The sequence below is a fragment of the Temnothorax nylanderi genome, unplaced genomic scaffold (genome assembly GCF_030848795.1).
Source record: "Temnothorax nylanderi isolate EJ_2023f unplaced genomic scaffold, tnyl_v1.0 TNYL_tig1012_pilon, whole genome shotgun sequence".
Classification (NCBI taxonomy): Eukaryota; Metazoa; Arthropoda; class Insecta; order Hymenoptera; family Formicidae; genus Temnothorax; species Temnothorax nylanderi.
This window is the reverse complement of record NW_027250074.1, coordinates 1-15,337: the sequence shown is the minus strand read 5'-3', so window position 1 is coordinate 15,337 and position 15,337 is coordinate 1. Positions and strand designations below refer to the sequence as shown.

Genomic DNA, 15,337 nt, shown 5'->3' with positions numbered 1-15,337 from the left:
TACGAGAAACATTTGTGCCTACTACCCGTACAAAATCGTTAACTGGCAAGTTCTATGCGAAACACGATGTTTTCTCCCCGTCGGACGTTAGAGAGGACGACATCAACTTGATTAAACGACAGACGGAGATGATACCCAAAGACATTTATTCGTTTAGGCCGCCGGCGGTGAACATGGAGTGAGTCGACAAACGAGTAAATGAAAACTGAGAATAACTACTATTAATTATAATAACGAACCGTTTTAATTTATATACATAGATACGGCTGGTTCACCGTACCGCTAGTACCTGTCACCAAGGATCCACGATTACGCTTCTCCAGGAAACAATCGGACTTTATCGCGAATGAACTCGTACGTCGAAAACTGCAGAGAGGTCTGCCGGAAAAAAGATTTGCTGGCGTGCCATTTAAAACATGACAATTATTTGGTTATAGACATTATAGTCTTGAACAAATTATGGAATAAAATGTCGTTTATAATTAAAGGTTCAACAAAATATTCTTCTAAATATATATCTAAACGTTAAAGAGGGATGAGATCTTTTAGCGAAACTTAGTATCAATCGTTAAGGTCGGCCAGAAGCCAAAAGCCAGAACTCGACAAAATTCGATACATTGATTCGAGCCGCGAGCCGCGAGCGCGGTAATGTTGTGTCTCACTGTTCCCTGGCAACAACTCTCTCGCAAGATGGCATGGGTCTTTAAAGTTAAGTGTACGTGTACGTTCTCTTATCGAATTAAGTCCAGAAAGTAAGATCTGGACACGGATATTCAACTTGAACGTACAAGTCGAAAATTCGCGTTTTGCTATCGTCCATCATGAAGCTGTCGAAGCGATAGTGAGATTCATGGTACAGACGTACGTCATCCCGCCCATCCCGGCTGTCCACAATGCTGTCGATGTCAATGTCAATGACAATATCATACGATTAATGAAACTGTCTAAACTAAATTGGACAGTTGGGCGGGATGGCAGGTAGAGCTTTTCGCGTTAAAGTACAGCTAGATGTACATGCGGTACGTATCATGCGATATTATCATGCTGCATAGCCAGTTGTCTCGCAACTCGCAATTCTCATTCTCACGCGCGGCACACGGCGGTTTTAGGTAACGTGCCCCGGCGTTTGGCTGTGCCCCAATGGCAAAGTGGCTCTGCAAATCAACATCCTCGATTCCTGTGCGGAATCGGACAGGATAAGTCCGATTTTCCCGCTCTTGTTCCACGAAAAATTTACCTTCAGTAAAATCTTTACTCGACGAATTTCCCTGACGGAGCTGCAAAGCGCCTTGGAGCAAGAATTTTTATACGCGGAATTGATACAGTGGGCAACGCCGGCTAGCCGAGGCATTACTCTGGCAACGTTTGAGACAAATTTGACAGATTTGTTGTATCCCGCGCCATGCTTCAAAGGTTTACTAGCCGGTGTGGATATAGACCTATTGATGGAGCCGACTAAATGCTTTCCCGTATGTCTTTTGTTCTTCTTCTTGCTCCAATTCTTTAATCTGGGATAAAAACACTTTTCACTAGGGCAAAACTGTCGTTTTTGCCTCAGGGTATCATAGCGCCCAAAATTGAGGTCTCCACCAAAACGATTGTTGAGGAAATCTTGGGCTCCTATGACACAAGTATGAGCAAATGTTATGTCATCAATCCAAAAATGATTAACTCTAAGGTATTTCCATAGATACAGATTGGTGTCGTTGAAATTTTTTTTCTTTTAATGCATTCGCTTGAGAATCGCGAATTTCTAAAAATATCGGTCCTTTATATGTAAATTTCAGCAAACGGCATGTGGACAGAGGAAAAGGCCGATTAAAGGTATTATAAGGCAACGGAGAGTGTGTCATGCTAAGAGTAAACCGAGATCTCAAAGCTGTCGACCGTGAGTAGATCTTATTGTCATTATTGTCACATGTTATTAATGTATAAAATATAAACATTGTATATGTTACGTGTAAATACTGTAAATACTAAATAGGTACCGTCAGAGACCGAGCGATTCTCACCAATGTCCTTCGTATGCCACGAGTCATCAGACAGGATCGCAAATTGATCAATGTTATCATTCAATAAGGAGAAATTCCATATGCACTTGTCGACCAGATTTCCCAAAGTTAACCGAACCCACCGCCATACGTGACAATACCCACGTTACAGACAATTGTCCAGTTTGTTTCAAGTATAATTGTTATTTCCCCAAATGCTACGACGATTCTAATATAATCAAGAAATATGTTGACACTAAGCAAAGATATTGCAGAAATATGTCTGACATTAGAGACCGTGGTTGTATTTGTAGAAACGACGTATTCGACACGAAAGAAGAAGCGGCAATGACATTGTGAGTTGATTGAAAACAGATCAATTTCTTGAACGTTTTTCACATTACGATCGCTATGTTTTTACAGATTGCAAACTAAAATTGAAAATCTTCAGAAAACTAAAGAAAAATGGTATGTTACTGGAGTGAAGGACGAGTAAGTAGCGTTGAAAAATGAAATTATCTTCATCTGTAACAATACAGCGTGTAAATGTATTTCATATTTGAAAATGTTATTTCAGTGTTGTGGAGTGCGATCGAGATTACTCTCCGGGCCGCGGATTTTATAAGAATCTAGAAAAATTTTATAAAAGAATGTATAAGCAGGCGAAAATGCGTGCGCAGGAGGTCGATGTTTGATGTGAAAAATATTATTGCCATTCAGATCTTTCTAACGCGATTTTTATATCTTTATGTTATAAAATTCTGAGATAGATTGTTTAATATATATATATATATATATATATATATATATATAGATCCGTGATATATATATATATATATCGAACAAAGCAATTTTATTTAGTGAAAGAACCGGAAGATTTTAATTGTGATTAACTATATAAAGTATTAATTGAGATGTGTAAGTTATATCTACAAATATTACTAGAACTTGTTGTTCAATTGTTGTCATGCAAATGTATGCCTATGTGTAATGCAAGAGTGGGTTTGGATGTATTATGTACAATATATGCGTACAGTAACTGCGTATAAAAAGATATTTATTTTCTGTACGCTTGGCGTCCGCTTTTGTATGTCGGCGCATCTGAAATTCGATTGCCACGTAGAGCGACAGATTTACTCAAAAGCGCCGGAGTTCTTAGATGTAAGCCGCGACCTTGTGGACTCCAAGCTCTCAATAAGACACGCTCGGCTTCTTCAGCAGCGATCGCGATCCATCCTGTAACAATTATAAAACTATGGCTACGAGATCGGAAGACAACGATCGGCGCAAACGTAAATTTATTGTAATGTCAAATTACCCGCACTGGATAAAATAACGTCGGCGATCGATTCGTCCTTTCCGAGACCAGTAACTTCCATTTCCTTAGATCCTAAAGCCGGCCAATGTTTCAATCGGTCCGGACTGTTTTCAGGTACGACAAACACTTCCGTTTTGAGTAACTCGTTGTATATACTGTCCGCATCCTCAGTACGAGTTAAAGTTACCGGCAATTCGCTACTCGAAAATATTGTACACCTACAATGACATGCAATCGTTTTCTTTTTTAATATACTTGGATACCTTTAATTTATTATTATTTATTATATTTATATTACTATCGGCAATCATAAGTTTGCACCTAATAAAACCTAGTACCTAATAAAACTATCGCCCTCTACATAATCCAATCGGCCTATTCCGCCCAAAAATATCGTTTGATTTACATGTAGAACGAAAGTTCTAGGCGAAATTATCTTCTTCGGTAAAACCGACAAAAGTTCCTGCATCGTCAGCAAATCTAACACCTGATCCGGTTGAATGGTACCGGGAGTATCGTAACACCAGCGACTGTATTTGTACTCCTCCTTAGTCTCATCAAAACCGAATTGTTGCGTATGCTTCTTATATCTCCCTTCCACGAACGGATCGTCTTTTCCTACATCAGTCCCGGATTTTGATTGAAATGTCCTACCAATGTGACCTAAATTTAGAAGATGTGTAAGATGTACTTTTATCCACCAACAATAATGCAAAAATTTTCAATCGATTATACGCAGCTGCGTATGACAGGAATTTTGCATTTAGCACATACGATACGTACTTTGCAATGTGGCGTATTCCAAGTTACGCGTCGCTTTGAACTGATTAATTCGGAATTTCTCTTCAGCACACTTGTACCGCTGTTCCTTTTGTAATCGCAACGTCCTCAAGTAAAGTCGCCACTTGAGAGGATTTAAAATAGGAAATTTCAGCAAGTTTAATGTTGTGCCCGGCCAAGGAGAAATGGTTGCACGTTGTATAAGATCCACAGCCTGTACCTTGCAGTAATCAGACTGTAGAAGAGCGTTGAACAGAGAGGACTTTCCGACGTTTGTGCAACCGATTACATAAACATCTCCTAAATTACAATTATATTAATTAAATATAATAAATATGGAGCATGTATTGTCTCCCTAGTCCTAGAGTCGTCTAGACGTGACCTAGACGATAGTCGATAAATTTTGTATCCCCTTACCTTTGTATTTCCAGATGTTATGCAATTTATTTATAAGTTCTTCTATGCCGTAGCCAGTTTTTGCAGATGTGAGTGCTACATGTCTGATATTTTCCTTCTTGATTCCTGTACTTTCTATTACGGTCTTTGAGAGGCAATCTTTAACGTGAGTAAAGAAATGTTTCGAATCCTGGGGCAGCAAATCTATTTTATTCCCCACGACGAAGACAGGGGTCAAAGGATTAAGCACGCTATTTATTTCGGGCCATATGCTACATGGAAAATCAGTAAGGTCGACCATCAGAATGACGGCGCATATCTTCTTTCTTATAACTTTTAAAAGTTCCGGGTATTCGTCCGCAGATACCTTCACCTCCAACGTGGTGTTGTAATACTGCATAAAGTGGCATCTTTGACAGATCATAACTCGCAATTCCTGCTTGCTCCTCTTCCAAAACAATTCCGAGGGCAAGTAACCTGGTAGAGCTTGATCCTTACAGTGCAGCAAGGCGCCACATCCACCACATGGAACGGAACTGAGACTGGAGTTTGGATCCGGAGTTCCGTAATTGTTGAGCCAGGTACTGTCCTGATACGAAGCATCATCGTATTGCTCGACGTCTACCATCCAATTGGACGGAACACTCGACGGAAGATCTCTCTTGTATGACACATCTCTATCCGTTTCTTCTAAATAATCGAGCAAAGTGAGCTCTTCTTTTCCTAAAACTCCATCCTTTTCCGCTAAATATCTTTCATATAGAGCTTTATACTTGTCGTTCAACGATATCGTATTTTCAAGATTACTTTTATTCGACTCGTTCAACGATGTGTCCGTCAGCACATTACTGTACGGATCTGTACTCGCATACGGCATATGTACAGGTTTCGCTATATCCTCTTCTGTATTTATATCTTCCTGCTCCAAGTGGCTTACGTGGCTTTCGTCGTTTTCGTCATTTCTCGTGTCCAGGAGTACGCTGTAGATGGGTACGTTTGTCAGCCTGTCGATTTGTGTTTTTTTCACAGCGTACTCGGTCCTCTTTTTCGACAAGAAGCGCTTCATGTAATTAATTTTCACTTTCCGATAATCCAAATAGTCGCAGTATATTAATTTTTCTCGCAGTGCCTCGACTCTGGGATCGAGGGACGGTTGAACAAAATCCTTCTTCCTGTCGCACTTGGTTGAATAATTGAAAGTCTGAACCAGCTTCACCAGCTTGTACCTATCGCGACAGGCTCTCAAATGACGATACGTATTACCTCCGTACATTTTCCACGCAGAATGCTTTGCGAAAGTAATCAGTTTAATATTATTTACGAACAACATTGTAGATGATCAACACGTAGATACAACACGACCTCCAGGGTGCTGTCAGTGCTATGTGTCACCGGTTTTCTCTTACGTATGTACATACGTTCCCATCGCCGTGCCTCCAACTGGGGGCTCCAATTTTTTGACACTTTCCTTTTATCTGTTGGTTCGTTATGTGCCGGTTACTTGATAGAGGTTAGAATTTGTAAGGAACAGATAACCTTACTTCTCTCGATGTATGTTGCCAGATATATATTTGTGAATTTTAATTTAAAATGTAAAATCATTGTCTACGACTTGGATTAGAATAGTGACATGCAGGGAATTAAAGAACTAAAGTTGAATTATACAACAGAGATACCCGTGGCCGTGGCTCGTGAGAGCAATTCGATCAATTTAACACAATTTTTCTTTCGCAGTTCCGCCACTTCCGCCTGTTTCGCTGATTCGCAGCGCCATCACGATTACATCCATTTTGCCGTGGACGTAGAAACTACGTAGCCACATCCACTTTTCGAGATGGTAAAACGCCAAGTATTTGGTTTATATCCGTGCTATTCAGTGATGACACTATTGACACTGATACAACAATCTTCCGCCTGATATGATTGTGAATAGCACGGATATAATATAAACCAAATAGTTTAATCAAATACTCAAAATACTACAGTCGATTAACGATTACAGTGCGCATATGACGTAACAGATAAGCATCATGCGCAATAAGTATATCCACTAATTGGGTAATTAAAAAATTGCCAATTAGATTTCAATATTTCGAATTAACAACTGGATGATATCGGTTTTTGCTTGTACAAAAAATCATTGTATACATCTTAATTACTAAAGTAATTCTAATCAACTTACCGTGAATCATTCTTCGTTCAACTTTAATGTATCGATTTTTTGTGATTTTATATTTTCAATTTTTTTTTCTTATAAGAAGATAACATAAATCTTGTAAGTAGATATGGTATAAATAAATAAATAAATATATATATATATATATATATATGTATATCTACTAAGAAAGAATAAAATATTGATCTAAAATTATTTAATTGGTTATGAAATAAAATTATAATGCGTTATACAAATTATTTAAAATTAAAAAAGAATAATATAACACACACATAAATAATAAATATCATATTAATATACGATAGGGTAATTGTACAAGTTAGAATTATTCAATATATTTTTTGAATATATATACAAACTATTCGTGTAATATTCGGAATACAATCGGACTTATCGGACATAAAATTCAAATAGGTACTCGACAAATAATCTACGCTGCGCGCAAGTAATTTGACAACGATAATTACGATTCGATCAATAATGAGAAATATACAGTCGACATTCGGCCGAAAAGAAGTTTTCATTATTGTGAAAAATTCTTCAGCGTTATATCTGTCGATTATAACATCTCAATCTCAAATGTTTTTCTCCTGTCTTTTCGAGTGTTTACCCGGTATTTGTCTTTTATTCCTCGCTTTTATACAGTTCATATGCGTTTTATATTAACATCGCAAATTAAAATATATAATAAAACTAACAATAAGTGGAATATATATTATAGCTTTCTTAAAAAATTTGTTAGACATAAAAATGATTCTAAAAACAACACAAATATGTCCCAACAATGTCTAAAAGATATTTACAGAATTAGAATGTCTGTCAGATGATATTTCAAGCGTCCTTAAAATATTGTTTTGGATGTTACTATCATTTAGGCAATCTCTTCTCGTGTGCATGGTGATGAGAAAAAAGTTTTTAGTGCCGAAAACTCATATTAAATATTTTTTGATAACAGTTGTATCGGAGAACAAAATATTTCCTAATGTCGGATTCCGTTTAGAGTTTTCTTTATCAATTGTGTTAACATTCTTCACACCCTCCGCTACGTTTGGTATTTGCAATACTCCGTTGCTACTTTTTTCGCAAAGAGGTCATCGCGTTATATTGTTATACAGATATGCAGTCTTTTTCAAAGGTTGTCGATATCTTTCTCTCTGTCATCTCGTTTCTCTTTGCTTTTTTCGTATTCTTTCTGTTTTTTCAATTGGAATTTATATAAATCGTGAGTATGTGTTCTTGTTCTTTACTATTTATGTTCCACGACTCTATTTTTAATTTTTGATATCAACCACTCTGTTCTTCAATTTATGTATTCGGTCCGGAATACGGGCAATTCTTTCTCTTTTTCTCTTTTTGACAAAAACATTGAAGGACTTCTCGCTAATCATCAGATTAACAATTCCCTGCCGATATTTCTCAATTGTTAACATCACACCCAATCACATATTCATTTATTCTTTCAAAATTTCTTTCGACTAGGTATTTGTCGTTGTTTGTCTCTTCAGACTCGAGATGTAGAAATTCCGAGACTTTCGCCCATCCACAGCAATAAGGGCTTCAGCATCTGTGAAATCTGCGGCACACGTCACATAAAGATATTATCTAAGGTGGGCAAATTCTTCCTGGTGGGTGTCGAGGTGACGCCGCAACTGACCCCTTCGTCCTCGAACGTAACCATTTTCTCACGACTTCTAGTAGCGGTATTGCAACCACCTCCACTGCCACCGTCCAGCAATCGCGTCTGGCTGGTGGTGGCGACCGATGGCGTGATTGCAGAGGAAGGCCTAAGAAGCGACGCAGGAGGTGGTGGCGGCACCGCCATGTCTGTCACGACGGCCGCGAGATTAAACTCGCTAACGCTGCGCGGCACAAAGTATTCAAAATGCAACGAATTCTCCTGCTGTCGGTGTTGATGATGATGATGAGGCAGCTGTTGTTGCTGTTGCTGCTGCTGCTGCTGCTGCTGCTGCTGCTGATGATGATGATGATGCTGCGTCGGCGACAAACAGCTCCTTCTCAACGGCTGGCCGCGTTGGAACTGTTGTTGCTGAACGCTGACGCCTAAGGACGACGAGTTGCTCGCCGTCTTGCCGGCGGCGTCCAACGGCAACGTCTTCTTGCGCGGCAGCGAATGATGGCCTGGCGACAACTTTATGGCAGTGTTCGAGGGGTGGGCCAGGAGCTTGCCGTCGCCGGAGCTCCTGGCCTGATGCTGTCAGGAACCGGCCGGCACCATCGACATGGCGATCGCCTCCTCCTCTTGTTCAGACAATCGCGAGTCGCTGGTGCCGCCTCCATCATCAAGGTCGGCCTTGAGACCGGAAGTGGCGCTTGCTGTAAAGAAAAAGAGAGGGACCACGCGTGACTCGTGACTGCCACTCGTTTCGACGGTCGTACAACCGCGCTATTGTTTTTCGATCGTACTTTTCGGAAATTCTCAGTGTTTTTTTTTCGGTCGCGATTGGCATTGGTAATACGACAACTTTTACTACGTAAAATAACGAGGCATTCGGAAGATAAAACTGTTTCGCAACGTAGCGATTACGTCTGACTGATGCATTTATCTATCGGTTTGGTATCGAGTTAACTAATTATTGTTACAGAACTGTTGTATATGTCGCTGCAGTTTTTGAACGCGACAAGTGCGTGACAGTCGCCAAAATAATCAACGGTTCACGATGTTCTCTCTCTCTTTCTCTCTCTCTATATTTCTCGTGGAAGACTTTCATCGTTGATTCCCCACCGAATGCCTTCATCAGGGATACCTGTACCACCGATAGGTCCGACCACCACGCCCGACGACATGCCGCAGGTTCTACCGAAGACCCTGACCACGCGTACCACCTCCTCCTGGACGAGGTTGAAGCACATGGCGATCAGGCCCATCCCGGCGAGGATGTAGAGCGAGCAGGCGCACAGGCTGAGCTCCTCCAGGGTGGTCGAGGGCGCGTTACGTCCCACCGGCATCAGGTCTCCGAAGCCGATCGTGCCAAGGCTGGTGAAGCAAAAGTACCCGCCCTCCAACAAGCTCCAACCCTCCAGACGGTTGAACATGACCGCGCCGCCGCATATATACACCAGCATTATCGCCAGGCACAGGCTGATCGGTATCCTGACAGGGTTGGCCTCTAGCATGTACGCCGGTGACGAGGTCGATGATAAGGACAGCGAGCACGGGTGAAAATGCCGCTTGCCGTTGCCCGTTGTCACATCCTGAGCCCGTGTGACGAGAAAGATTTGATATGAAAGATACGTGACGTAAGTAAGATAAGTGTCGTATGTGATCGAGTTGATTGTTAAAGTAGATGTTAAGTAGATCATGTTAAAGTAGATGTAACAACTCTAATTATAGTTGTATATGGCATATATAATTTTTCTAATAATTATTTCTTTACGAGTTACAGGGAGTGATGGAGTGATGGCCATTTCTCGTCGGAATTATCATTTTGGAGCATGCATTTTCTAGTGCGAACTTTCGAATAAATATCACAATATCACAATGTCGCGGTGACGAGAAAGATATTAATTTTTTTTTTACATTTCTGAGAGAAGATTTTTCTGACAATAAGAGAGAGAGACGGTAATATAATCCTTTCGATTAATCGTTACAGCATTACCTGGAGCGCGGCTGTCGAACTGGTGGTGGCGTGCAAAAGACCTTCGCTGCCGCAGTCGAGCAGGATCGCACTGCCGGTGCCGCGGATACCCAGATCGTCGCATGAGCTTTCCCTGCTTGCCGAGTAGTAGTTGCCACTTCCCTTGGTCTCCACGTGATTGTCGTAACGATATGCCTTGGTCAATATGCCGCCGACTGGCGGTGGTGGCGGCGGCGGTTGTTGCTTTCGCGCACAGTTACGCGGCTGCCGGCAAACACGCCCATACAGACGACGGAAGCTTCGGGCGAGCACGTCGCCCACTGTGCTTAGGTAGACCAACATCAGCGGGATTCCCGCCAAGGCGTAGACTATAGTAATCAGCCGGCCCCAGACTGTGCGTGGCGCTACGCTACCGTATCCTGAAACCGAAACAGTCGTTTCTACATTTCGCGGGATCTATGTCACATGGGAAAAGCAAGTGCTTGACCTTCGTGGCTATGAGCTAATAATGTCTCGGCTAATTGTGCCGACTGTGCCGAGTGCGTCGTGCCGAGGCGAGCACGTAACGGGCACGTTTGCCGAACAATATGCGCAAGTCGAGAGATGACCTTTTCGCGTTTCCAACGCGACCATCTGAATTTGGACGAACCTATTGTCGTGATCAACGTCAGAGAATACAGCAAGCTACTACTGAAAGTCCATCGTCGACTGTGCAGCCGTCTGTCCGCGCTGTGATGTTCTCGGGACCGCGGAGGTAACGGTGGCATCTGCTCGTACGAGGTGCGCCTGAGGCCGCGAGCCAGATTCTCCTGAAACTCGAGGACTTCTCGGGCCGCCAGACGAGTCCAATTCTCCTTGTAAAGAACGTTGAGATCCTCGGTGATGCTCCACAGCTTCTCGACCGTGCGTGCTCTCAATTCCGTGGCGGCGGAGTCGTTCTCCAGGTTGGGCGGCACGTAGGAAGCTCCATCGGGTTTCGAGGGTGCAACCTCGGTCAGTGAATCCTATGAGAGAGAAGCACAGATATCATCATTCTCCCTGCGTGATTAGCGAATCGGAATCGTGAAGCGATCAATCACATCAACGGCAATTTGCCGTTCGGTTGATCGGTTCGTTTCATTTCGGTTAATCTTTTTTTTTCCAAACAATTTTTAGAGTCAAGTGCTTCGATATCGATTAACGTTAATCGTTAAATACGAAAATGTTACATTTCTACGTAAACGTGTAAACGTATGTTTAATTGGAAAACTTAGTCTTGTTTCATTTTTATCATCTTCAGTGTTTAAGAGTCAAATCTCTAGAATAAAACAAGTCAGATAGTCAGGGTCAATGCTGACGCGATGATATATGATAAATGCCGATCGTTCGATTAACATTAATTTCGTTTCGTAAATTTTGTCTTTATTTATTTTATAATTCGTTGCCGTACATCTATGCGGAATCAGCTAATTCCGAGTATCGACGACGAACGCCGTCTAAGTTCGTACTGGGATGAGGCGATTTAATTGTCGTCGATTCTCCGACCGCTCACCGATTTGAGGCCTCCCTCGAGGGCCATAAAGGCGAACGCGCCGAGCAGGGTGTAGCCAAGGACGAGCACACACACGCCAAGGCTCGCCAGCAGCCCCGGAGTCTTGGTCGAGGTAGCGGTGCTGCAACTGCAACAACAGCAGAGCAGCTCCGCGCCTCGAACCGATCCGCCCGCGATGCCGCTCGCGCTGTTGTTGTTGTTGTTGTTGTTGCCACTTCTACCGGGACAACATCTCGGCGCCCTTTGATAATAGTCGCCGGTGTTCTGCATCGTTTCGTCCTCTGATTATATCGTCGCCGCCGCGGCCGCCCGCGCTGCTGCCGCCACCGCCACCGCCGCAGCTGCAGGTGCAGCGACCGATGACGCCGCAGCTGCAGCCGCAAGCGGTAACGTTCTAACGTCGTTCTACCGTCGCCGTCCTACGACCGTCGTCGTCGCCATCCACCCGGTGCGAGGCTGCTTGACCTGTAATCATGATCACGATCACGATCTCGATCTCGATCTCGATTAAGCACATATGTGTTTAACCGGGATTTAGAGCAGATTTAGAGCAGATTTATAGCTGTAAATAATTCCTAAATAGATGCACATTCTCTCCGCGCTCTTATTTTTCGTCCTTTTGTGCTGGGTTGTCTTTTGTTTCCGTGGGAAATATCGCTATCGCTTTAAAAAAATTTGAGAAAATAAATAATTAAAGACACAAGGAAGATGTTTAGATTGCTCGAGGTAGCTCGAGATGATAGCTATAATCGTGAATCGTGACAATAATATATCAGTTTGTCACATTTTGCCTTTGCCATACTCGCTCTAATCGTTGTCGTTCTAATCCGACAGCCGACAGAGTTTCTGACCTCTATTAAGCTGGACCCCCCACCAGCGCAAATCAAGTTCGCACTAGGTCAAAAATTTAGTGCTATTTAGGTGCTAATTAAGTGCCCTAGTCCGAATTTTGGTGCTCGAACCGTTTAGCAGGAAATCGCGTAAAAAATGGGGGGGTCCAGCTACTAGCTACTAGGAAGGTCATTAACCCATAACGAACCAATTAGTCAGAAAGAACCATTTGGCACCGTGCATAACTGTCTATCGTCGATGCATCTAATTATATATGTCTGTAAAGTTGGCCCCCCTTTTTCAAAATTCGGAAAAATTTATTAGAGTTCTGGATTCCCCAGCAAGAGTTCTAGAGTTCTCTATAGTTTTTAGAAAGAGTTTCTATAGTTTTTAGAGAGTAATTATATGTATATCTAATTTTACCTCAGACTCATCTTTTATATAGAGGTCAGAAGCTGTGTGAAGTTGGCCCCCCCACTACTGAAAATCCAATAATAACTATTACCATTTACCATTCGTTTGGTGGTCGTTTGGTGGTGTTTAGTAGTCCATTCCCGATGATTGGTAGTCAAAACTGTAACTAATAATGCGAAAAAAAGACATATGCGCGTGAAGTTAGCCCCCCCTCTTGTAAAACTCGGCTTTCCAGACTGCGTATATCGTTATAACTGTAAGCATTCGTTTGGTGGTCGCGTGCTGACGTTTGGTAGTCCATTCCCGATGATTGGTAGTAAAAACTGTAACTAATAATGCGAAAAAAAGACATATGCGCGTGAAGTTAGCCCCCCTTCTCGTAAAACTCGGCTTTCCAGACTGCGTATATCGTTATAATTGTAAGCATTCGTTTGGTGGTCGCGTGCTGACGTTTGATAGTTTATTCCCATTTATTGTTAGCTAAAACTGTAATTAATAATACAAAAAAAGACATATGCGCCTGAAGTTAGACCCTCTTTTTATAAAATTTGGCTTTCCAGACTGCATATATTATCAAACCGAACATTTACTTTACCAATAAATAATTAATCTGCATATATTATATTATAACTATAAGAATTTGTTTGGTGCATTTAGTAATTAAAAATATAATTATTAAAGAAGACAATAAAATATATATGTGTGTAACCATGCGTTTTATAGATATATTCTTGTACGATTGCATGTTTAATTATAATCATTAATATTTATTTAACGAGTATTTTATGATTATATATTTTTTGTAATTATTAAATGTGCATAGTCGTAAAAATTACAAAACATAATTAGTCGTTATTTTAATTACGCTCTACAATTCTAACAATTAAAAGATTATATATTACTTGACATTTCGAAAAATAACTATGAAATATGACTACAAGAAGAATTAAAAAAACTTTTTATATTATTTTATTGTATCGATTTATTATAGAAAAAGCTTGAAAAAATGTTTTGATGTTAGAAGTGGATTACACCAATTTGATCCATATGTATTTAATTATTAATTATTAATTATTGAAAATTAACTACCAAACATCATAAAATGATTGTTAAATAAATATTAATGATTATAATTAAACATGCAATCGTACAAGAATATTTCTATGAAACGCATAGTTACACACATATATATTTTATTGTCTTCTTTAACAATTATATTTTTAATTACTAAATGCATCAAACGAATTCTTATAGTTATAATAATATATGCAGGTTAATTATTTATTGGTAAAGTAAATGTTCGGTTTGATAATATATGCAGTCTGGAAAGCCAAATTTTATAAAAAGAGGGTCTAACTTCAGGCGCATATGTCTTTTTTTGTATTATTAATTACAGTTTTAGCTAACAATAAATGGGAATAAACTATCAAACGTCAGCACGCGACCACCAAACGAATGCTTACAATTATAACGATATACGCAGTCTGGAAAGCCGAGTTTTACGAGAAGTGGGGCTAACTTCACGCGCATATGTCTTTTTTTTGCATTATTAGTTACAGTTTTTACTACCAATCATCGGGAATGGACTACCAAACGTCAGCACGCGACCACCAAACGAATGATTACAGTTATAACGATATACGCAGTCTGGAAAGCCGAGTTTTACAAGAGGGGGGGCTAACTTCACGCGCATATGTCTTTTTTTCGCATTATTAGTTACAGTTTTGACTACCAATCATCGGGAATGGACTACCAAACACCACCAAACGACCACCAAACGAATGGTAAATGGTAATAGTTATTATTGGATTTTCAGTAGTGGGGGGGCCAACTTCACACAGCTTCTGACCTCTATATAAAAGATGAGTCTGAGGTAAAATTAGATATACATATAATTACTCTCTAAAAACTATAGAAACTCTTTCTAAAAACTATAGAGAACTCTAGAACTCTTGCTGGGGAATCCAGAACTCTAATAAATTTTTCCGAATTTTGAAAAAGGGGGGCCAACTTCACAGACATATATAATTAGATGCATCGACGATAGACAGTTATGCACGGTGCCAAATGGTTCTTTCTGACTAATTGGTTCGTTATGGGTTAATGACCTTCCTAGTAGCTCCTTCATTTCGCGCTCGTGCGAAACGTGGACTTGCAGATGTAATACGCGTAATTAACTCAGTCGACTACATCATCATTGTCTAAACATTCTTATAACGAATATAATACGATAGATTTATCATTTCTAACGTAATCGTAAACATGGGCAACTATTTACGACATAACATATGTCGAGTGTATCGT

At 40.7% G+C, this 15,337-nt stretch overlaps 4 protein-coding genes across 4 annotated transcripts; 1 reads left to right on the top strand and 3 right to left on the bottom strand.

Annotated features, from left to right (window-relative positions):
• The first annotated feature begins 418 nt into the window (after positions 1 to 418).
• Positions 419 to 3,578, top strand: LOC139786345 (uncharacterized). The gene is made up of 7 exons (XM_071725517.1): positions 419 to 1,019; positions 1,110 to 1,469; positions 1,559 to 1,678; positions 1,788 to 1,888; positions 1,985 to 2,347; positions 2,415 to 2,483; positions 2,569 to 3,578. Exons 1-7 carry the CDS (start codon positions 972 to 974, stop codon positions 2,684 to 2,686), a joined length of 1,179 nt encoding a protein of 392 aa, XP_071581618.1. The 5' UTR covers positions 419 to 971; the 3' UTR covers positions 2,687 to 3,578.
• LOC139786344 (nitric oxide-associated protein 1) lies at positions 2,518 to 6,251 on the bottom strand. The gene is made up of 5 exons (XM_071725516.1): positions 4,507 to 6,251; positions 4,093 to 4,389; positions 3,648 to 3,972; positions 3,310 to 3,527; positions 2,518 to 3,227 (listed from the first exon to the last, which is right to left on the bottom strand). The coding sequence occupies exons 1-5, from the start codon at positions 5,813 to 5,815 to the stop codon at positions 3,049 to 3,051; spliced, it is 2,328 nt and encodes a 775-aa protein (XP_071581617.1). The 5' UTR covers positions 5,816 to 6,251; the 3' UTR covers positions 2,518 to 3,048.
• Positions 6,252 to 6,980: 729 nt separating this feature from the next.
• Positions 6,981 to 8,876, bottom strand: LOC139786346 (uncharacterized; the record flags this gene model as incomplete). The annotated part of the gene is made up of 1 exon (XM_071725518.1): positions 6,981 to 8,876. A coding segment is annotated over one exon (630 nt), but the record flags the coding sequence as incomplete, so codon positions are not given.
• LOC139786341 (TWiK family of potassium channels protein 18) lies at positions 8,861 to 12,848 on the bottom strand. The gene is made up of 5 exons (XM_071725510.1): positions 11,789 to 12,848; positions 10,907 to 11,261; positions 10,279 to 10,676; positions 9,427 to 9,874; positions 8,861 to 8,995 (listed from the first exon to the last, which is right to left on the bottom strand). The coding sequence occupies exons 1-5, from the start codon at positions 12,056 to 12,058 to the stop codon at positions 8,877 to 8,879; spliced, it is 1,590 nt and encodes a 529-aa protein (XP_071581611.1). The 5' UTR covers positions 12,059 to 12,848; the 3' UTR covers positions 8,861 to 8,876.
• Positions 12,849 to 15,337: the final 2,489 nt, after the last annotated feature.

Bases quoted from the DNA above. Each gene is read 5' to 3' on its own strand.
- LOC139786341 (XM_071725510.1), bottom strand. From the start codon at position 12,058: ATGCAGAACACCGGCGACTATTATCAAAGGGCGCCGAGATGTTGTCCC. The intron at 11,262-11,788 runs GTGAGCGGTCGG...TCTCTCTCATAG, and splicing joins TCGAGGGAGGCCTCAAATCG to GATTCACTGACCGAGGTTGC. The intron at 8,996-9,426 runs GTATCCCTGATG...TTTTCTTTACAG, and splicing joins CGGACCTATCGGTGGTACAG to CAAGCGCCACTTCCGGTCTC.
- LOC139786344 (XM_071725516.1), bottom strand. From the start codon at position 5,815: ATGTTGTTCGTAAATAATATTAAACTGATTACTTTCGCAAAGCATTCT. The intron at 3,973-4,092 runs GTACGTATCGTA...TTCTAAATTTAG, and splicing joins GGAATACGCCACATTGCAAA to GTCACATTGGTAGGACATTT. The intron at 3,528-3,647 runs GTACTAGGTTTT...ATGTCATTGTAG, and splicing joins GAGGGCGATAGTTTTATTAG to GTGTACAATATTTTCGAGTA.
- LOC139786345 (XM_071725517.1), top strand. From the start codon at position 972: ATGGCAGGTAGAGCTTTTCGCGTTAAAGTACAGCTAGATGTACATGCG. The intron at 1,889-1,984 runs GTGAGTAGATCT...AATACTAAATAG, and splicing joins AGATCTCAAAGCTGTCGACC to GTACCGTCAGAGACCGAGCG. The intron at 2,484-2,568 runs GTAAGTAGCGTT...ATGTTATTTCAG, and splicing joins GTTACTGGAGTGAAGGACGA to TGTTGTGGAGTGCGATCGAG.